This window comes from Notolabrus celidotus, chromosome 24 (assembly GCF_009762535.1).
Source record: "Notolabrus celidotus isolate fNotCel1 chromosome 24, fNotCel1.pri, whole genome shotgun sequence".
Taxonomy (NCBI): domain Eukaryota; kingdom Metazoa; phylum Chordata; class Actinopteri; order Labriformes; family Labridae; genus Notolabrus; species Notolabrus celidotus.
In genome coordinates this window covers 5,610,134-5,633,317 of record NC_048295.1, presented here as the reverse complement: position 1 = coordinate 5,633,317, position 23,184 = coordinate 5,610,134, and the positions used below count along the sequence as shown (strand labels likewise).

The window sequence follows — 23,184 nt, the reverse complement described above, 5'->3', positions numbered from 1 at the left end:
GCTGACAGCTGAGTTAATCACGTCTGTCAGAGTGTTTTACAGCAGCAGGACGGAAAGTTGTCGTTTTATTGATTATTTATGGTACTTAAATTTTCCCCCTCTAAATCAGAACACACAGAAATGAAAAATATGCCGTCATAAACTGCAGCCGCACACTGAAATGGATTAAAACTCCACTTATAAATATTTATGTATGATCTGGGGATCATCTGACAAGGACTGATGGGAGAGCTGTCATGGGGAGGACGCTAACTCGTGAGTCTGTTTTAGCTCCTCTGTTTTATCTCGCTGTATGACTTTTTTCAGAGTCAGGAGAAGTTATATTTAATCCACTGCCTGCCTTCTACATACAGTTTAGTCTGTCATAAGTGAAAGCTGCCTTTTTAATCCACTAGAACAGGTACATTTGGCACAATTTTAGAGGCAAAGTGTGCAAAAGTCTAAAAGACAATACAGTGACCACAAACTGCAGGAACACTGAATTAAACAAGTCTGTATATCATCAGAATAAGCATACAGACATAATCAGTCATATATATGTCTGTCCAGTCTTGTCCATAATCTGCTCTCTCTGCTGCTGAATGAAGACAGAGGGAGGATGTAAGCACCATGGATAACATGTCTGTGTGTCAGATAATAAAACCATGATGCGTGGAGCACGGAACTATTCCTGCAAACACAACCGTATTGTAGGATATCAGATATTGACTTTTAGTCCGCACACATAATCCCAGAATGCTTCAGATACCAAAAATCTGCAGCATCCCAAACCAAAGAATGCTTTCCTGATAATATATAGACATGAAACATTTCTCCTCCACGCTGACCCTGGGCTCAGCAGGTCTCTGTGCCTTTAGAAATGCACATCTCACACGCTCTATTTCAAGGAGGAAACGCGACGCCTTTGATGCTAAACACATCAGAAATCCAATTCTGTTTTTCCATCTCAACACAGGCCAATTTCTGGAGTTCGAGGAGGGGGCACTTCTGAACGATCACACCATGCATGAGATGTTGTGCAATATTTGAAATAATACCCCCAGCGGGATCTGCAGCCTCTCTGGAGCTCAGAGTAGGAAATCAGACGCAGGATTTCAGAGTAGGTGACCCCACGAGAGGTACGAGAACGAGGGTTGAGACTTTGTAGAATCATTAGTGGTGATTAGCACACAGCTTTGCAGGAGCCTCATTGGTCAACAGAGCTGCCCTTTTAATATCATCAAATAACTAATACAAAGTAAAGAAGTCAGAAACATGAACACTGTGACATAAATCTGCATGATAACAACTAACTTCAAAGACAAGAAACCATGTTTGGCAAACATTTATTTGACCTGTTTGATTTTACAGTTCAACCCATGTCCCATCTGTTAGCATGGAGGAGGCGGGGCTTATGAGCTATGCTGCAGACAGCCAGCAGGGGGAGCTCTAAATGCTTTAAGAAGCTGTTGTGCTTTTCAAAGGTCTATAGGTTGATGTTTGATGCAGGAACGTTGGTAAAACACACTAGGTGAAAATGTGTATGTGTGCAAATGAGAATGATGCAGCCATAGTTTATCCTTGAGAGTTTGCAGCTAACAGTGTGTGTGTGTCTGTATGTTCAAGTAGAAGGACACACTCTTATCAAACACACTGTATCCCCCCAAGGCCTCTTCAAACCTTTTGTTTGTGCAGCACTTCAAGAGTAATGGAGGTAGAATTAGAGAGCAGATCTTTGTTTTCTCATGGCTTTGCTTCTCCCTGCAGGAATACAGCCTCGGATGCGCAATCATTAAAACCCTCGCCGCCAACAAAAGGTCACTGCTGGGTGCAGAAATATCACGCTGATGAAAGAGTGGAGGAATGAAAAAAAATGGAGCCGTGCACGAATGGACAGGAATTCATCTTTAGTTATAAAACATCTTTGTACAGGATCTCTAGAGGTTTAAAAAGGCTGAGCACACACACTGAACACATGTACAAATATACCACAAGTAATAAATACAGACATTTTATACAGAATTTACAGAGGAGCTACACGACTTTAACAAATATAGTGCAGGTACCACAGATGACACGTTAAACGTCCGGGTGTTTTCATGCTGTTCCATCTAAAAGGAGTTTGCAGAGGGGGTCAGGGCTGGGTAGCGAACACATCTGAGTCTTAAATCTTTGTAAAGTGAGGTGAGGTGGTCTCTGCCTGTTAAAGGAAGTTTTGTCTTTGGACTGAACACCCAATTTGTGGCTTCTAAACATGGGCTACGTCCTAATTTAGAGGCTTAGTGGGACGCTAATCAAATAATTGATGCGACTTTTACCGATTCAAAAAGATTGTTCCACTTAAAACTCCCTTTGCATCCTTTCTTTGTAAGGTTTTGGCGTCACATGTTGGAGCTATATTGTGCTACACCCAGCCCTAAGGGTTAAACGACTGATTCTCTACATGCTATATGATGCACACCCACATATCACACACTGGAGCTGAGTTATCTCTCAGCTGGGAGTCAAGAGGGAAGAAGAACTTCTTTATCAGTTGCATAAAGCGTCTCTACTGTTTCAGAGGAATGCAGCAGAGCATTTTTATTTAATCTGAAGGTCGTACTAACTGAAATCAATGAGCATGGTTGTTTGAGTATTGATTGGTGTTGAATCTGACCTGGGTGGTCACACAGAGCTGCAAAACATAATGGCTTCATCACCACCGGCTCGGTCCAGGGTGGAGTATTGCACAGAGAGACTGAAATGGTTGCTAGCTGTGACGCAGAGTTCATGTAGAGGCTTATTGTTTCTTCCGTTTCCTGGTCGTCCTGAGTTCTCCGGTCGTGCATGCTGATTGGCTTTCGGGGGTTCAGTGCCTCTCGATGATTGGCGTGTTTTGGTGGAGCTTCCTCAGCCTTGGTCCTGGAGGGGGGAAAGACGGTGCACAAAATTTACCTCCAGACAATTTACCTTTCTATGCAAGAATATTTCATTTCTTCCAAAGTGCAAATGTCCAAAATAGGAGACAAGACATTCCAGGTGACAGAGGGTCACATTTTGCGGTATGCATGTTACCTGATTTGATCTAAAATCTCCTCTGCAGCTAAATCTATAAAATACTCTGGGGGAACATTACTGCATAGGAGCTTTAAGATAACAGGTCATGTAAGTGCAGTGATGATTCCAAAACTGGAGGAGCTGCAAGTCTTAATAGAAACAATACTTGCATTTCTGCAAAGCATGGAGAGTTTTTTAAAAGGAGTCGACCCTGAACGTCACAACTCCAGAAAGAAAGTCAAGTTGCACGATGCAGCGTCACTTTTAGTTGCCTTCTTTGCAAAATGAATTGATTGCACACACAGCAAAAGCTGTTCCAGATCATTTAAAGATACAAGATAGTTTACCAAAGAGGGATTCTGCAGAAAAAAGTTTGGGAGTTTGCAGCGAGCTACTTGATGCAACTGCAAGCAGGATGTTGGGAAAACTGAGAACTCATGCTTGACCTGCACAGCTGTTTTCAGGATTCTTACTAGGGTGGCATTCAGCCTCCCCAAAAATGTGCAATGCATAGTTATTGTTATACGTGCACCCTTCTTGTTTGTCTTCGATGTGCATTGACTCAGCATCTCTTACTGTGTCTCAGGATGCTTTGGTTTCCAGGCGTCTGGAAGGTCCTGGATGCCGCAGGACCTTCTCCTTCTGCTGTGATGGCCTGCACCTCCAGCCTGTACAGACTGTCAGCGTGGAGGTCTGACACCACCAGAACGTTGGCGTCCTGAGAGAGAAGAGACAGAACAAACAGTCAGAGAGAGAAAGAGAGAAGAGAGAGGAGGAGGAGGCAGGAGACAAAGTTTAAAATGTGTTCGAGGTGTGTGAAATTGGAGGGGAGCTGCAATCTGAAGTTTTTTTTAAAATGTTTGTCAGCTCAGTGAACCCAGAGATTCGTCTGCAGGGAAACACAAAATCTGGCTGCTAAAAAGGCAGGAAATTGAAAAAGGAAGAGTGAAACTGAACAAACAAACAAACAAACACAGGAAATGAAGAAGAATAGAATTGTTTTCACTTTCACAGTTTTCCATCTTTTCTTTGCGATCGCCATAGCATTTCTTTCTTAACGTGTCAAAGATGACTTAAGTGTTGCTGTGTCGGAACATCTTTGTCATTATTCGTCTTTTTCCTGGGTTAAATTTGAACGTAACTCGTGACTAATCAGTTTTGGATCCATCATCCATTACCGTGCAGTTTTCAGAGACGCTTTTGTTCTGGAGGTTCAGCTGGATGTGTCTTCAGACGTGACTCACAGTGAGGGTGTGTCTGCTCCAAGTTAAAAATAACAGATTCATAACAACCCCACAATAACGCTGATTGGGGTCAGATTTCTGCAGCAGCTTTTCCCATCGGAGGGCAAAGTTTCACGTCTTTAAGTCATTCCTGCTCGTGATGAGGGGATGAGTCAACGGACGACAGAAGAAGAAGAAGGTGAGGAGGTAAGAAGAGAGCGGCACTTACCGGTGGGAGGATCTGCGACTGAGAGATGAGGCTGTGAGGCAGCTTGTTGTTGTTGTTGCTGTTGGGTCGGTTTGTTTGGATGACCTCCGCCCATGTCACCTGGTAACCCGTCAGCTGCTGGTAGGAAGGAGGCGGGGTTAGATCCCAGCTGAAGATGGCCGTCATGTTTCCACCTCGCACCTCGAAGGCTGCTGTCAGGTTCGTCGGCTTCACCAGGACCTTATGAGAGGGGACTGAAGGAGGGAACACATGACAGGAAGGGGTATTACACTCAATTATTTAATTAGAAAAATAAACACCTATGGTTCCTTCTTTCCTTCCTTCCTTACTTCTCACCTTTTGCTCCGTAACAGGTGATGGGTTTAGGGCTCTTGGCCTGGATGGTGGCACAAGACGGCGTGAAGAAGACGGTGCTCTCTGCAGGAGGACGAGCCTTCTTGCTGAGTGGCTGCAGGAGGACTTTGTACTTGCAGGAGAAGAGGAGGCCCTGCAGGCTCACGAAGCCCTCCTGGATCAGAAACAGAATACCATCAGGAGATCTGCCGTCTCTGGGTCATTATTATTCAAAAGGCTTTGTTGTGTTTGTTACCCGTGTGTTGGTCTTCTCCGTGGGTCTGGTCTGGTTGTGTGCACAGTGCTCCGGCCCCCACTGGACTCTGTAGTACTCGACTGAAGGGTCTACAACAATGAAACGCACGATCAGCCTTTAAAAGCTCAATCTGACAGGTAGATGTTTCACCTGGTCGTAGAGAGAGTACGTACCTGTGCTGCTCTGCCAGTAAACGTGCACTCTGAGCTGTCCGTCCTGATAAAACGGCGTCCCCACGTCCAGGATGTCTCCAGTCGGGTTCCTTGGAACGGCACCAGAAGCTTCAAAAGAGACAGATTAGAATGAAAACTACAGAATAGAGACAGAAGAATAGGATGTTATATAATCACTTTAATGGCACATCTATGGCACACTTGAACAATGATTTATATGTTAAGAGGAACCACTTCCACCACATGAGGGCGCCAGAAACAAAGCAGACTGAAAGTTCCTTACTGGAGCTTTAAGTGAAAAAATGTTTGTACTTATTAAACCTGAAAAAGGATCTTCATGTAAACATCAGCATGTCACTTTTGGTGCCAAACTTCATCAAGCTGCCAACATTTTATAAATGTGCCGTCTGTTTAATGTTGCTTCGCTTCCCAAACTCATAAAAGCTGCAAAGACTGACGAGTCAGGAGTTAAAACATGTCGGAGGAAATCATGCAACCTTTTTTATTCCTGCAGGATACAAAGCACAAAAACATCTCTTCATCGATTCAATCTTTACTTTGATGTGCGAGAACTTTGGGCACCAGCGAATCACCTCCATGGGTGTCTTAAGTTGTGTTCTCTCTGTGATCGGCGTCTTTATTCTCTCTGAATGTCAGACTGACACTTTGAAATAAACTCCTTGACATTTTGGATTCAAGTGAAAGGATTTTCTGCTTTCTGCTGATAAGTTTGTGAGTTTTAAATGTGCATGTTGTGACTGGGAGGAGTGACGTTCTGAGCAAGGAGGATCAAAGATGTTACATGCAGGCTTTAAATCCCGTCAAAACTAAATAAGAGTGTAACACCTAAAGGATCACACGAACTGAGATTCATTTCAGGTGTCTTTAAAGAGACGTTTAAAGGATAATTCCGTACCTCGCTGCGTGCTGAAGTGCAGGATGGCTCGGGGGCCTTTGATTTGAGTTTGACCCCAGAATGAAACAGCCTGGACCTCCACGCTGTAGCTCCTGTTCGCCCGCATGCTGTCCAGCTCCACCTGGCTCTGCACACACGCACACACATTTGTCAACATTCAGCTCTTCACTTTTAGTTCTTTCAGTGGATGTTAAACTGAAATCTTTGCTCCTAACTTTTTGCAGCTTTTCTTTAAAGCAGCAGCCAGTGGAGCGAACGCTAAACGTGACATGTCGCTTTAAATTCCCAACATGTACATCCAGCTCGCCCCCGCGCCTTCATGTCAGATCTGAGAGTCTGCACACACACGACTACGTGTCTGAGAAGTGCATCAAGACGAATCACAAAAAACAGTTTGATATTTATGTTCAGATAAAATGTCAGGGGTATTTTATCCTGACTCCTACATGTTGCTTTAAATAGTTTGCACATCTTCATCCAACAGATCTGACCATCTATGACCAGATATGTGTTTGAGTACATCCTCACCTCTCTGACAGTCTTCCTCCTCTTGGTCAGGGATGATGCAGACGGCTGTCCGGCTGCCGTCCAGCTCCAGCTCACCTTGTAGTGATGGACAGGGACGTCCAGGTCAGAGGGCACGCTCCACTGCAGCCGAGCCGACACTGCCCGACCTGGACCGAAGCTCATGTTTGCTACCCTGAGCTCGGAGGGAGCAGGGGGGTTTGAAGGGTCTGAAGGGGACGAGACACAGTTAAAATCTTCCTTTTTCTTTATGCATCCATACTGTCACATCAGATATTAGACAAAAGGTAGTAAAAGGAGGTAAAAACTCAGACATTTTTGCAGATGCATGCAGCTATAAGAGAGAGAGAGATTAAATCTGAGTCTGAGAGGAGAAAACTGCTCACACTTTTTTGAAACACAAAATAACAAAAGATACACCAGCTTCTGATTTCTTGTCCTGAAAATGCACTTATCTGACATTATATCATAAGTTATGTTAATTGTGTGTGTGTCTGACCTCTGCTGGAGTGGATGTGTCTGCTCGGCGTGGTGAAACCTCTGGTCCCGTGTGTGTTCACAGCAGCCACTCTGAACTGGTACCAGCGCCCAGGCCGGATGTCAGAGAGCTGCGCTCCTTGCTCTGTCGTCTGAGAGACATTGGGGGAGAGACAAGGCATTAGAATGCTAATGTTTGGGGTGCGTGTCAGGCACAGAGGCCATGAATAGTTTGAGAGTTGCTTGGAGAAGATGTGGTTTGTGACTCTTCTGCAAGAGCTCTGTTTATTTGATCTGTAGTCGTGTGTAATCATCACGCTGCAGCCGTTCTCCTGCTCTCTGCTGCAGGTTTGATCCTCCATACACTCACTAAGGTTCATGACATCTGTGATTTTTAAATGTGCAAAACAAGCTGAGTTTGTAAAGGCTAATGCATGATGAACGCACATATTTGACAACTTTATAGAGACAGTAAGTAACTCTGTGTCTTTATGAATGCACCTACAGATCTGATGGATCAGTTTGCAGAGAGCTTACCTGTGCAACCACCTCCCAGGGCGTGGCGCTGTCCTCGCTGGGCTGGATGCCGAAGTTCCACCTCCTCTGCAGGACGTAGACGACGGGCTCGGCCGAGATGTTGAAGCGGGAAGACCAGCGGACCTCCAGCTGACCGGAGGGGAGCTCGGCAAAACTCAGCTCCTTCCTCGGCTTCAGAGGAGCGCCTGAGAGGAAGAGAGAGAGAGACAATCAAGTTAGGAAACTCGAGAAAGGAGAAGCTCTTCATCTTCATTTGGATGTATTTCATTGCAGTCTTGTCACATTTGGTTGTGCTGTGCAACATAAGGTCTTGTTTTGCTGCTGTATAAGCTCCTGTTGACATACTTTGCTGTATCGTCTGTAGTTTCAGGGCTTTGCTCCATGTATGTTCTCATACGCTGCAGCATCAACCTCAATATGATTCACCCTGTTTTACTTCTGTAACTGTTGTGATGTGTAACCCTCAGCGTGCCTCGGCTCGGCCCCTCAGAGAGGACGTAAACTCATCAGTCAGGTCACTCAGCGTCTCCTCCCTGCAGAGATTTAAAGCTTTCCTCTGTGTAAAAAGCTACGACGAGTTCTCTCTCCCGACACGAGTGTCTCTATCCGAGGTCTGAACCGAACATCCTGCTGCAGGCTCTCAGGATCTGTCTCATCTCAGCTCGCTTTGATCCGCCTCGCGACAGCGGAGGCCTAAGTAGGACAAACTCCACTTGACTCACACTGGCTGTCTGTGAGCGACAGATTCTCCACCTGGAGTTACGTCACGCATCTCAGAGGAGACCCTGGGGAGGCCAGGTGACGTCTGGTTCAGGTTGACAGGAAGTTTATGACAGTGCAAGTGTGTCATGGAGGTAATAATTCATAATAAAAACATCTTTAAATTAAAGAATAATATTTAAAAATAAATGGGTTCAGTGCTTCAGACAGCTTTGTTTCTGTTTGGGATCAAACTGTGTCAGAGAAGAAGAAAACAACTAAGAGGAGCCGGAGGGAGGAATTATTCAGAGGGCTCAGGAGTTAGAGTGACTTGACACAAACTCCAGCAGCGGTAAACAGACGTTGTTTTCAAGCACGCACGCTATTTTTAGAGAGTTAAAGCATGCACAACACCTTTAACATCATCATCTTTCCTTTTCATCCAATCAGCTCTCATGTTCTTAATCACCTCTGAGGAATATTTACAGAACAGATGAAGTCTTGGCTTATCTAACTGATCACCAACTCCTTGTTGGACCCACTCACCTTTGTAGAGGTCTTTGGGCGTCTGACAGGTGTGTCCGCAGCCATTGGAGCAGCATTTCTTCACGGTGGAGCAGTCCCGGTCGTGGTCGCAGCTCTCCACGCAGGCCGCAGCGAAGCCGCTGGCTCTCTCCGGAGGAGGACAGCTGCCCTGCTTCACCGCTAACACCGACTGCAGGAACTCACAGCTGGTCACACACTCCCAGTGCTTCTTGGGAAACACCAGCTGCAAGGTCAGAGGGGTCAGGTTAACCTCACCTTTCATGGGTTCTACTCTTAATGTGAATGCTGTGTGTGCAAAGAGTCAAACAGAGCTCCTGTGGTGCATGAATGTTGATGTGTCTGCACAGATTTGGAGCAGAGAGATGAGTATGAGCATGATGTGTGTCAGCGTACCTCGCACAGATCTCTGCAGTTGCTTTTCCTCTTCATCTCCCATGATTCTTTGCAGGGCTCCAGGCACTGTCAAAGTGAAAACACAGACATCAATCAATCATCAGATCTTCAATAATCATTCATAGAGTAGATAAAGTAATGCTAGTGTGAGGACTGGCCTCGTCCTCTGCACCAGGAGCAGCTGAGACTCGGGGGAGCTGCTGCACACTGATTGTAATTTCATGCTGGAGTGAGAAACAGTGGGCAGGAGGGCGACGTACGGACGCTTCACAAGGACGAGGAGGGCAGTCTGAAAGTTACAGAGGCGACGCTCAAGCTGAGGAAACTCCTCCCAGGAGCAACCCAACAAAGTCGTCCCAATTTGACAAATGCATCCTTCTCTGTGCGGGCCATGAAGCACACATGGGTTGGACCTTGACATTTTAGTTTCAGGACCACACTGACTCTCAAATGGAGTAAGAGTGGTCTGCAGAAAGTGTCAGACTTCACAGTGCACATCGAGTCCACACCGCTCTTCCTCCTCCGTGATGAAGACTCCCTGAAGCATGTCTGATAGCTCTGCCAAGCCTGCCATCTCCCATCATCCCTCCCCGGTCTCCACGGGAGAACTCGTCCGCTAATCCAGACCGACGCTCCCTCCCTCACACCATTCCCAGCGCCACCTCAGTGTTGGTTAGTTTTCCGCTCCATTTCAAGCTTAAATCAAGCATTTCATCCCCGAACGCCGCGCACACAGCTGACCGGGAGAACTTTGAGATGTGGTTCAGAGAGATTTCAGAACGCACCTCAGTCCCCCGGAGAGACTTTTGCCTTGGCTGCAGAATTCAGCACCAAATTGGAATTGGTTTGGCACCCAAGCTGTTCTCTGCAGGTTGAAGACGTGTGTGTTTCTGTGTGTGTGTGTGTGTGTGTGTGTGTGTGTGTGTGTGTGTGTGTGTGTGTGTGTGTGTTTGGCAGCACTGCTCCTCCATGACCAAACGGAGATAATGGAGCGAACAACTTCTCTGCTGACCGTGCAAAATGCTCTTCATCATTTCAGTGCTCGACGCCGTTTGATTCGCTGCCCAGACGAACCCTCAGAGAGCAAACAGGCCCTGTGTTTGTCTCCAGCTTCCTGTTTCAACAGCTTGCAACGCTCTTTGAAAGCGTTCCAGACCTTTAAAACATCTTCAGACAAGACCTCGGCTTCTCCCAAGGAGAGGACTGCAAGCAAATTATTTCACAAGTAGTTTTTATTCAAGAAGGAGGATGTCTGGCTCTCTGTCAAACATCACAACAAGGTTGCAGGGAGCGCTGAAGTCCACTAATGACTGCCAAGTGCTACTGAAAGACTCGTTACAGCACGCTCAATGCCAATTGTCCAGGTTGTGAGCTCAGACTCCAGTGTCAGTACACACGGCGGCTCTGATGCTACAGTAGTGCCATCTTAAGCTCTTCTTTAAGGGCTCGATTGAACGGGACTGTGTGGGTGTGTGCCGCTAATCAACTCTGGCACTCGGAAATGGCCGTCTGCCTGGAGGAGATAGTGACAGAAGGATTAACAAGCACTCATTACCACCGAGTCTACGAGGACGACTGGGGGCCAAATGATCAGGAGCCAAAGAGATGGGCTGTCACACAAAAAAAAAACTAGCTTCAACCGGCTTTTCATCAGGATGCTGAGATTAAGAGCTGGACCGAGATGTGTCAATACCTAGATCGCAAAAATGAAACTTTGAATTTAAAAATAGGGCATCAGGAAGAGCTCCAAACCCGAACCCTGAGAGATTACCTCCTACTACTTTATTTCTTCTCTTTAATTCAACTGCAAATGTCTGCCAAACACAAGCTTGTTTTACAGTAAGGCCAATGAACCACCTCCACAAGCCCAAACCTTTAAAGGCTTTTTAACACAGAGCACTTTTAACATATTTAGGGGTACATCCATTTCTTACAGGCTGTAATGCTATCACTTTAAAAAAACGAGTCCCTAAAACTCCAATAAAACCAAATATACCGAAGCTTTAAAGGGCCAATACAACCTTTTAAGATAAGATAGTCTTTGGGTATGAAACAGAAGCGTAAAGCTGCTTTCTTTCGCCTGGCCAGTAGGGGGCAACACTGGTTGCAGAACATGGGTGTAGTCTCAGAGACGTCATACATTGGTGTCTGAAGGAGCGTTCTGAAGCCAAAGGATGACGTCACTGAGACGACGCCCATATTTGACTCTCTGTGAAATCAGCTGTCTTCATAAATAACAAGAACCAAGCCGCTGCTTCATCATGACAACAGATCAAAGGTTCTAAAACTAGTTATGGCTTCCTCAGCACGCAAACAATCCCAACAATTCAAACTAATAAGATCATCTCCAACCACCAAACAAACCACCAATCCCAATGAAACGCCGACCACAGGCTGACATCGTCGAGCTGCAGCTCCAACGAGTCCGAACCGTGCTTTGATCAAAACGCTGCAGAGAACACAAGACAGGGTTCTACAGCTTCAGAGAGGAGCTGTCACTGCAGAGCGACAGAGTTTACCAAAAGCTCTGCTGCTGCTGCTGCACACTGATGAAAAGTGAAGAGCGAAGTGGAGCTTCTCTGGAGGGAAGTGCAGACAGTGGTATTCTTTAGAGAGAGCTCACTGCACATTTAAACAGCAGTGTAATGTGAGAACACACTGTAAACACCTTAAATAAATGCAGACTGAAGCTTGTGTGCTGTTTGAAAGACTGAAGACTGAACATTAGCACCATCACTTCTCACACTCCTGCATCCACATGTCTGGATTTAAAGGTAGCCAGAAACCAGAGAGGCTCCAGTCCTCAAGATGAGGCAGCATCTGTGCACATTTATAACTGTATGCATCATAGCCAGAATAATAAACGGACGTAGTCTACGTGACGTCACCCGGATGCCATAACGGAAATGCTGACTCAACCATACACTGTACAATTAATGAACGTAGTATCCGTGGCGTCACCTATCTATTTCTGAAGCGCTGCTTTGAAGCCAATCGGCGGCGGCAGCCATATTGGAAATGTTGAAGTCAACTCCCCTATTTAAAAGATAGGCTCTTTTGAATGGGTGTGTATGTGGTATCTGGTGTTTCTGCAGCCAACCCCATGTGGACGCTCCATGAACTGCAATTTTTAACACTTCCACATGGGCTTCATATGCTAAGCATGCATACTGTTACACACCTAATGTCTCTTTTCCCTCAGGACAGCCGAGATACATTCGATTACACTAGATAAAAGCTCTAATCTGGATGCATGCTATTCTTCAAACGTCCCAGCAAACATCAAGCACATCTGTTGAACAAATGAAGAGCTCCTTGTTTCGTCTCCTAATTCATGCTGCCATGCAAACATTCCCTCCCTGTGATCATTCACTAAAGGCCCTGAATGTCTCACTTTAGAAGCTCTTAATAATGCAGCTGGGGAGATGTCTAATGCGCTAACATGTCATCACAATTAGCCGTCATTTGGATCGCATGGTTACCAAAAGTGAGAGGCTGCTGAGGCGCATTAATATCTCCATCACTCTCACAAGGAGAGCGGGTTCCTCTCGGGAGCTGTTAGGGGGATCGAGAAAGGGTTCTGAGTCGCAATTAGGACGAGGAATCAAATATCTGAGCAAGTGAAAGTTACACAGGAAAGTTTCGCCGCAGAGGGGAGATTGTGCCACATGTTTTCCATCCTTTGCTCTCTGCTTCTTGCTTTCCTGAGCGCTGATGTATCAGCTGGGAAACTGGCGTGATGTATGGCACGTCAAGGAATAAAGAGCAGAGTGATGATGATGAATGTTAGAGCTGAGAAATGGGTAATAAGCACTACAGTACAGGAGCATGAATCAATACATGTTTACACCCACCAACACACACACACACACACACACACAGGGAGCAGGGTGTCAGCGGTTTGCATGTGGAGTGATTTATTGCTGCACAACAATGCACATACATAGAGGTGAAAACATGAAGGTGTGGTGTATTACTCTCAACCTACGTGAGGAAAATATGAGATATGTGTGCTCATAGCCTTTTAGCTTATTTCCATCCATATGGTATCCTCCAAATACGTTCACCTCTGACCTCAAAACAAGAAGGTGACGACCAAAAGGCCGAACCCTAGGCTTCAGTGACGATAAAGTGGCTACATCCTTTCTTTTTATGAAGTCAATGACATGTTTGTCACTTTTTCTGAGTAAACTGATGCCTACATTATGAAGAGCTGCCTTGAAAAGTGAAGATAAATGCAGATTAATTACACACTGTGAGGTTTCTGTGCTGAAAACGATGCCACACAGTGTCAGAGCAGCTTGTTACATACCTTAGCACACAGTTTGTGGTTCTGACACCAGCCCAGGGATCCGTTACTCTGCAGAGAGAGAGAGACAATAGAAAGCATAAGCATGGGTTATTATGTGTTTCTAACTGAATTAAGTGCAGAGGAGCACATTTAAATGTCCTAATTATAGCTCACAGCTCCGTCACAGCTCAGAGGAATCACTTATTTTTTTCTGTCCAAAGACAAACGACTATTTTTCCTCCAGTTTGTGGAGCTCATCGTCCTTCACGGCTCCCCCGCTGTGAGCCCGAGGCTGTTTGCAGGAAAATAATGAGCGCACATCCAGGATCACTGGTCGAGTCACAGGAGACGGTGGAACGATAAATTTACTTTTCAGACTCGAGAGGCTAACAGGGATCTCATCGACACGCCTGTTTTTAAATCTCCAGGATTAGCTGAAGTGTTTGAGAAACATCAGGCCGAGCGTTTCAAACCAGTCTGAGAGAATGATTAAAAATCATGCAGTCTGTCACCTCCACTCATCTGCACAAATACAGTGGCATCTTTTAAAAGAGAGCCGAATAACTTCCTCCAACAGCTGCTCACTCTAGTTTTTAGCAGACATCACTCAAGCAGAAGGACAACATGAAATATTTCTCTCTGCAGATTAATCTGTTTGCTGCTGAATTTCAATTTCTGGCAGAAGGATGTGGGATTAAATCTAATCTAACCAACAACGAGTGCGTTTTCATTTTATTAAAGGAGCAACACGAGGGCGTATTTCCCCACTACAGAGTCATGTTAGTGGAAGTTAGTGTTGTTTGAATGGGTGTGTATGTGGCTTCTGGTGTTTCTGCAGCCAGCCTTAAGTGGACACTGGAGGAACAGCAGCTTCTGGCACTGATGCAGAAGCTGCTGGATTATATATAATAACGGGCCTTCTCTGCAGTAGCCTGTTACTGCAGGATCTCTCTATAAGAAGGAACAATGAATAGAGATGAACCGGCATGTTACATAAATCCATCACTCCAAGAGTCTTTGCACAGAAGTGATCCAAGAGCATGAAAAACTTCAACAAAGAGAGGGGATTTGTTTATGTGAAGAGAGGGGGAGAGGGGCGAATGGACACCCGTGCTCATCCCACACGCATGCATGAGGTCAGTGTGAGTGTTTCACACTTCAGCAGCCAATCATTGCACATTAGAGCTGCACAAAACCATCATCGACTCACTTCCCCTCCATGCACGAGACCAGATCTGAGAGCAATGCATGGCATGTGATGTGCAGAATGAAAAGTCGAGGGTTTGGCTCACGTCCTGGTGCAAATAAAACACAACAGTATCAGACAAGAGCACAGAAGCTTTCATGATTTACTCTGAAACTTAGACTGAATCCTTTTTTTTTTTAGGGCTGAACCGTCACTGTGTGCAGTTTCATCGGTCTAAGTGGGAGAGGAAGATCCTGTCCACATCAGTCTGCAGCCTGCAGCAACGAGTGGACTCACTGCTTCATCTGAGTGTGTGTTTTTACGTGTGTGTGTGTGTGTGTGTGTGTGTGTGTGTGTGTGTGTGTGTGTAATGTGCATGACTATAATCGGGATAACAAGCCTTACGCTGCGTTCAGGTCCCTGTCAGACATAAAGTTTCAACAAGGTTTGTTTTCTCTTCCTGTGAGACATGACAAAGGTGAAAAGGTTTTTCATGATTATCTGAGATCTGAGAGTTGACTCAGGGGTCGGCGGGTTTTGGTAATACAGCCTATAGATGCAAACTTCAGCAGTTACATATTTCATTGTTTATGTGACATTTAAATCACATTTGGTGGCAGTTTTTAACACAGATTCAAGTTGTTAAATTGGATGAATGTGAATAATATTCCTTTTGGAGTGCTGACTTTGACAGATATCCTCAATAAGCCCAAAAATGACACAACTATCAGGTTTATGCATCTGAACTGTGTTCATATTTAACCTCAGACTTCAGAATCTGTGTTCCCATGACATTTTGAGAAATTCAAAGGTTTCCATTTATATTAGACAACATCTTACCCATGATGACAATGGTTCCTTAAACATTCACCTTTTCTTGAAGATAGAAAGTAAAATATCTCATTACACAAGTTTATGTAGAAAAACTACAAAACCATCTTCATATAAAAGTACTAACATGACATGTTATGATGCATTATTGATCATTCCTCTTTGTAGAAAGTGCAGCTTTAGTCCTCCATACAGCTACCTTATTTTCCTTTAATTAAATGATTTATAAAACTCACTGATTGGTCCTTTAATTCTTACCAACACTCGTAATAACAGTCTGGTTTTATAGTCTATATTTAGCTCTGAACGGGTCATGTTGGACTCCATAATCTACCTCAAAGTTTGGTGAATTTTACGCAAAAGCTGAACCCTTGGATTGGCACGCCTGTGCGCATGGCTCCGGTGCGCTCTGCGTCCTTACCTGCAGTGGTGTGGACACTGACAGCGCCTCCACGCTGTGCAGACTGAGGCACCGGGACGCACACCTGGCTCTGGACACACTCTCCGACCAGGACTCTTCATCATCACCTTCATCGCGCTGCTTCCGCGCGCAGACTCCGCAGCTGAGGAGCAAAATAATCCACAGGGACAGGCTCAGGTGGAGGACTCCGCTGCGCGTAGACAGCATCTTCTTCTTCTTCTTCTTCTGGGGCAGAGAAACAAAGAGGATGGTGCGGTGTGTGATCTGATGGAGGTCCAGTTGAAGCAGAACTATAAAGCCAAGGGAGGAGCTAAGAGAGCGAGGCGGACACAGTCAGGGTCAGGATGCTGAGAGGCTGCAGAGCTGGATGATCACACAGCCTGTGCCAAAACGTTCTCATGAGATGTAGAGTCAGAACTTCCTGTTGGAATAAAAAAAAAAAAAAAAAACATTTATTTGAGCAATGACTGACAGAATGGAAGATTAGATGCAGGTGTGTATATAGGTCTTGATTTAGAGTTAAAATCCAGGAACAAGAACAAACTGTGAGAGATGTATAAACAGAAATATCATGAGGAAAACCATCAAAGGAAAAATGTCAAATATGAAGGAATCAGGAGTCTGTGTGTTTGTTGTTGGAGTAGTTTGTGTGTTTACAGTGAAACTGAGACTCACTACAGACAGATGAATAAATAATGAGTCCATTCATTCATTCAAGTTGTTGTTTGTGTCAGATTTGAAGATAATCAAGTGTTTCCTGAGAATATAAGATGGTATCTTCTCTGTTAAATATATCTGATATCTAAATACATACATTCTGCTGTATTTGAGCTGCCATTGTTTTAAGTTGTGGTACTTTTCCTCACATGGAGACATGTTTAATGCTTGTAGTGTTTGCTCTTGTGGGCCACTGTACCACAGCGCCTCAGGAGTGATGACAGCTGAGGATAATGTTTATAGCATCTTTCCAGTGGTTTTGTCTCCCCAGATGTTGTAGCATGAGGGCGAACCCTCTCACACCTCTTAACACAGAGGAAACATTTCTCTTCTCTGAGGTTTCAAACCCCGCAGGTGGAACTTTCTTTCCATGAGAGTGAGAGTGTTTCCCCGTTCAGTGGGGGACACGTGTGGTTTTCAGTGTGCCAGGGAATCCCAGCTGTAATTCTCACTGGAAGCTGCAAAACAACAACATTTTTATGGACTCCTGTGTTAAAGTAACCACAAACATATCGCTCGTAATCAGGAGAGGGCACCGCTGCTTTCCCCGCCCGAGGACAGGAGGAACCATGACGTGTCGGAAACTCTGAAGAGATCCTCCTCGGGTTGTCGGTTCTCTCATGCCTGGCACAAGGGGCCCCGCTCACACTGCCGGAGCATCCTGCAGGGTTAATGAGAAGCTGGATTTCTCTCCTTTACAAACTCAAACTACGTCTTTTCTCTCTGGTTTTACAGCTCTGTGTCTCTGCCTAATGAGCCTTCTGCAGCTGAGAGTTTTCACCTTTCTAAAAATCATTTTTCAGGTTTTCCCAGAGGCCTAAGAACCTCACATGTTTGACCCCCATGATGGATCCTCCACAGAGTACCTGCTGGAGAAAACCGCACAAAGCCCTGAACTAAATCCCTGAGGAGCTCTTTGTGTTTTTTCCATCTGCCGGGGTTATTCCTGAAACACAGCGTTAATGAAGTGAGTGTCTGACGCTCTGGTGGTCCACCCACAACAGGAAGCAGAAAATCCCTTGGAGCGCCCCGCTGAGGGTTTGACTCACTGTTTCACAAATAAAAACAACGCTCTATGACAGGCTAATTGTCTCATTCTGTGTCCACTCAGTGTGCCAGTCTGCTGAGGCCAAAATTATCCTCTTTTAAAAACGTCAAAACCAGTTAAGTGGAGTAAGACACAAGTAAGACTGGTATTCTCAAAACCTGGGCCTTTTGTTTCACACTTTGGGTAGACTGTTAAAAGAAGGCTTTTTTGCCTTCATTGGATAGAACACCTGAAGAGAGACATCAAACATGGGGAGCAGAGGGCAAGGGAAGACATTCAGCAAAGGGTCGAGACCAGGAGTCAAACCAGTGACCGCTGTGAGGTGCATAGCCTCTGTGCATGGGGCGCATAACCAATGGTGCCCTGTATTTTGACTTTTTACTCTGCATTATATATTCAGTTTTGAGATAATGTCAAAATTTCAACTTTATTCTTAACGTTTCTCATTTTTTCTTGAAGTGCATCCTTATTTTCTCATCCCTGGCCCTCAAACTCTCCTGTAACAAGACTGATGGTTTAATAAAACGTGAGAAAATGCAAAGTCTAAGTGAAAGCAAAGAATTATTCCTGTTCTTTGCTGCTTTTATGTTTTTCTCATCATAATGTCTGTCACTAAGACTGCAATTTAACTTCTCATGTTTACTACTTTGACATAAGACCTTATCTTTCAAAGAGTCAGCTCAGGAACAAGAGAGAACAAAATGATGTAGTAAACAGAAGTCTCTACGATACTTCAGGCTCCTCACGTTAGTCCTATCTCTGACTGATTCACATCTTCTGAGTGAGCTGTTGTTTTCCCATCCTGTCCTCACGTCAGACTTTATTGTCGTCACGATGTTCTCAGAACATGCGTGCTGGTGGAATCCCAGTTTTGAGTTGTGGGGTCCTTCAGCTGGATGGTATTTCCACTCTGCTGCAGGCACTTGTTAGTGAAGGAAACCCCGCGTAATGGGATGCACCTCGTAAAGAGGAGGTTGCACGTTACCCCGGGGTTTCACTGAGTACACAATGTGGGATTTCTCACCAGCAAAGGTCGTAATGGAAGTTTGTGTTTGACGTTTTATACAGTCACAGGTTTTATCTGTTAGGATGATGTAAAGGGGAAACAAGAGCTGGAGGATCTGAGCCCTGATCCATTTAAAGTTCTACAAACTAAACCACCTTTCTGAGGAGATTAAGAACACTTACAAAATCAGATGTCTGATACAACTTTACATTGATTAAGCCTTGCTTCGTAGTTTCCCCTTCAAGTTTCTGAGAAAAACCTCCAGAATTGAAAATTATAGCGAATGGTGATGGGAAAAATAGCTGCAGTACCTTGAGTGTCCACTTGAGGCCGTCTCCAAAAGCAAAGAAAACACCATACGAGCCCATACATAGACTAATGCATCATTTTCCAAGCTATATAGGCTGTACGCAGGCATGCAAAAGTGCATATATATGCACAAAACAACTGCAGAAGAGAAACGTTGCATACGCTGGCCTGTAGGGCGCTCAGCAGGACAGAATATATATCTGAGAGGCGAGGGTGAGAAAAACGAGGCGCTGAACTTTGCTGTTAACGCAATCTTTTCGTCTTTCTGCAGCACATTTCTTCAAACAACAATTTTTGGAGTTGATCTAATCTGGATTGCTTTGCAGAGATTTGTTAATAAATTGAGTTTTAAGTCATATACCTGTGGCCTTATCTCGTTTCTCAAACATGCCGTTGTTTATTTTGTGTATCACTTGGTCAGTGTTCCTCCTTGCGTTGGCACTGATGACATTTCTGCCTCACAAACTCTCTCTCTCCCTTCGTTAATTCTGTCCGTCGCCCCGCTCTGCTTTACAGACTGATTAATGCACTGAAGCCGTCACATCTTAAATTATGCTCACAAATGACACCGGAGCCATCAGCTCATAAAGCATGCAAACATCTATCTCTGTTTCCCGCTGCCTGTGACTGAGAAATGCATCGCATTTGCATCCGTTCTGCTCGATGGATAATCCATTATTAAAGCTCAGGTGAGACGATAAGATTCGACTCTTCATCATGTGGAGTATAAAGACATCACAACTCTGGTATCAAAATGTCACTCCATTTCTTTGTCTTTTAATAATGCTCTTTACAAAACACACAAGCTGCAGCTCATCTTTGCACAACGCTCTACTGCCCTCTAGTGCCTCTGAGCAGCTCTGATTCAAACCTGACCTTAAACTAATGATTAAAGCTGCTTACAGACACCCTCCTCTCCACATTCAGAGTACTCAAACACACTGTATTAGCATGGCAGCAGAGGTATGTTTGCACAGCAGAGATCAGGTGCTCCCCGGCTGGAGGAGGAGGAGGAGGAGGAGGAGGAGGAGGAGGAGGTGGAGGTTCAGTTGCAGAGGTCAGTGCTGCAGCAGTTGGCGAACACACCGGGTGTTTTGATGTAGCCCTGACAAACCGCCATGTTCATGCAGGATCGAAAGGAACGACCTTGTGTGATCAAACAGAAAGAGAAGATAGTTATCACACACATTCAAAGGAAAGCAGCAGACGGTGAGTTCAGGTAACAGTGATTTTATTGGAGTGCCATCATCAGAGAGGGTGTGGTCTGATTATAAGGGGCTGGATATCATGAATAAAAGGTGCAATAAAAAGCTGGTATGAATATGAAAATGTGTTTATGGTGGCAGGACTCACTGAGAGGGGCCTGGAAGATGACGGCAGCACAGGCGTCGGCTATCCCCGAGCAGGTCTGAGTGCTTGTTGGAGTGCAGAGGTCACTGTCCTTTGAGAAACAGAAGTTACACTTCAGAGCCTCGCCTGGGAACACACACACACACACACACAGAGAGAGAGAGACACACACACACACACAGGGTTACCTCAGCACATCTAGTGAAATTTTTTAATTTCTTTGAATAAAATCTTTAAGATTCAAAACCCTCATACCTCCACACAGACTCAGCAGGAGCAGGGTTGCACACACTGCAGCTCTCATTCTTTCAGTCTGAAATTCAAAGAGTCTATTGTTTAGTACGATAATGTTTTTATCTATAGGTGATAAAAACAACAAACATATCTGACACCCTTGTTTTCTTATCTAACACTTTCAGTCGTGTCACACAGGCGTGGAGGAGAATTCAGCGTCTGCAGAGTTTAAGTTTTAAGAGAGGCTCTATTCGTGGTCAATAAAGAACATTAATGATAGTTATTGACATGAATCAGTGTAAGGAAAGGGGTTGTTATTTTGAAACAAGAGAATACTTTCTGTGAGGAAAGCAGTTGATGCAAGAAGGCAACACATTCGGACATATTGAGATTAAAAATGACAATACAGATTACTCCTGTTTTTCCTAAAGTTTTAAATGATTATTTAAATACAAAGAAAAACATATTTACAAATGATTTACTCCAAATTACTCAGATTTCATGAAGAACATCTTGTAAAAACAGCTGAAGCTCTGATCTACCTCTGGTGTTTCTTCTTACCTTGTGTTCAGATGCTCAGTCTGAAATGTGCTGCCTGAACTCTCTGCTTTCTCTTTTAACTCAGCGGTGAAATCAGCCACAGATCCTGCTCCCTGTGTGCAATTGGTCGGGTCTGACTGCGACATAACCGACTTTCCTGCTGTGTGTTGCAAAAGAGGAATCCACAGACTGACTCAACCTCTGACCGACGTCTCTCCGGCCTCAGGGTTAGATAGATTTATTGAGTGGAGAAGACTGCCTAAAGAAGCAGTTTGTGTGTTTGACAGTAGAAAAATCTTTGCAATCCTCCAAAAAGTCTTTACTTTTCTGCTGTTTTCATTTGAATAAAAGTATCTCTAACACTTCCACCAACCACTGTGAACACACCTCTTAGTATCTGTTGTGCTGGGGAATAGAAAGGATATATATATGTAAATATGGTGGCCCTCTGTTTGAGGTTTCTGCCTGTTAAAGGAGGTTTGTCCTCACTGCTGTAACTTGCTAAATACTGCAAGGTGCAATGCTCATGGTGGATTAAGGTGAGATCAGACTGAGTCTTATCCTGTCTTGATGTTGGATCTTTGTTAATAATTTAACACAGAGTACGGTTGAGATAGAGATAACGTTTGTTGTGATTTGCCGCTATACAAATAAAGTTTGACTGATACATGGGGCGCCTCCTCCACCAGCTCAGCATTAAAAACATCAAACACTCAAATGAGATTTCATGAATGGCTTTATTTCTGCAGAGGTCACCAACTGGTCTCAGTTGCAGCGGTCAGTCTCACAGATGGTGACCTGGAGGTGCGGGCTGGACGCCATAATCAGAGCGTCTGTTCTCCTGGAACATCTCCTGAAGTACGAGTACGCTGCAGGAAACACAAGAGCAACATGAGAATACTGGAGAGGGGCACTTAGAATAACAATGTGAGCCTGTAAGGGACAAAAAGTAGACCTGGAGGAAGAAGTCTAAAGGGGCATTTTGCAGTCATTGCACTCTGCAGTATGAGGTCACTTACTGGGATAAGCCATGATGACATTGATACACACGTCTTCAAATCTTCCACACTCTTTCACGGTGTTGGTGCATCGACCACCGGCTGTGCTGGGAACACAGTGGTTACACTTCAGAGCCTCTGCTGGAAATCAAAAGAAGTGTTCATGAATCAAACACTGATCATGTAATCATGCATGGAGGTCACATTGTGTTACTTTTATAAATGAATCAGGAACATTAAGGAGTCTGAGGAGAGGACTCACCACAGCTGAGGCAGACAATGAGGAGGATTACAACGGAGAGCTGGACAGATTTCATTCTGGATGATTCCTTCAGAGTAGATCACCTTCAAAGACAGACAGACAGACAGAGGCACAGGGTCAGTGTCAGGAGCTTCCTGTTTTAACATCTCAGCCACCAAAAACAGAAGTGACACTCAGAGAGAATCATGAGACAGCATTGGATAATCACCTGCTTGTGTTTTCCTCAGGATCAGGAACTCCACATTGCTCTCTCAGACTCCCTTTATAGTCCGCTCGCTCTGACGTGAACACACACTGGACTTTTTCTGCCCAGTCCCTCTGCCAGCTGCGTGTTGCGACACACTTCACTAACCATGATTACGTAAGAGGCCTTGAAACAAGACATTTTGTTTTTATTCCAGCAGAGGAAGTGTGGGAAATGATGAGTCACATTTATGCCTCGTTATTATTATTTTTGAGAGGTGTTTTGAATCTTGAAGCTGCAGTTTCACATCCTAATCACCAGAGGGCAGACCTGCACAGCACTGTGTGTTTCTTTTCTGTGTGTTTAGTGTACATATTTGTTGTTTTGATGATTATACTTTCAAAATAAAGGCAGAACACTATTAAGAATTACTGTTTGATTGTTGTTGTCTTTAAAACAGAAAGCCTAGACTGATGGACTGAAAA

The 23,184-nt window shown here is 44.7% G+C and overlaps 1 protein-coding gene across 2 annotated transcripts; it reads right to left on the bottom strand.

Moving 5' to 3' along the window:
- Positions 1 to 1,871: 1,871 nt before the first annotated feature.
- anos1a (anosmin 1a) lies at positions 1,872 to 21,540 on the bottom strand. 2 transcript variants are annotated; one of them, XM_034677312.1, is made up of 17 exons: positions 21,277 to 21,540; positions 20,737 to 20,794; positions 20,485 to 20,607; positions 16,052 to 20,277; positions 13,635 to 13,682; positions 9,323 to 9,388; positions 8,930 to 9,152; positions 7,685 to 7,869; positions 7,170 to 7,299; positions 6,674 to 6,879; positions 6,146 to 6,272; positions 5,230 to 5,337; positions 5,057 to 5,145; positions 4,804 to 4,975; positions 4,468 to 4,700; positions 3,592 to 3,733; positions 1,872 to 2,880 (listed from the first exon to the last, which is right to left on the bottom strand). In XM_034677312.1, exons 4-17 carry the CDS (start codon positions 16,256 to 16,258, stop codon positions 2,828 to 2,830), a joined length of 1,989 nt encoding a protein of 662 aa, XP_034533203.1. In that variant the 5' UTR covers positions 16,259 to 20,277; positions 20,485 to 20,607; positions 20,737 to 20,794; positions 21,277 to 21,540; the 3' UTR covers positions 1,872 to 2,827. The 2 variants fall into 2 exon arrangements, with proteins under 2 accessions (XP_034533203.1, XP_034533204.1); XM_034677313.1 differs by lacking the exons at positions 13,635 to 13,682; positions 16,052 to 20,277; positions 20,485 to 20,607; positions 20,737 to 20,794; positions 21,277 to 21,540 and adding an exon at positions 9,481 to 10,161.
- Positions 21,541 to 23,184: the final 1,644 nt, after the last annotated feature.

Bases quoted from the DNA above. Each gene is read 5' to 3' on its own strand.
- anos1a (XM_034677312.1), bottom strand. From the start codon at position 16,258: ATGCTGTCTACGCGCAGCGGAGTCCTCCACCTGAGCCTGTCCCTGTGG. The intron at 5,146-5,229 runs GTACGTACTCTC...TCATTGTTGTAG, and splicing joins TTACTGGCAGAGCAGCACAG to ACCCTTCAGTCGAGTACTAC. The intron at 4,976-5,056 runs GTAACAAACACA...TTTCTGATCCAG, and splicing joins CGGAGAAGACCAACACACGG to GAGGGCTTCGTGAGCCTGCA.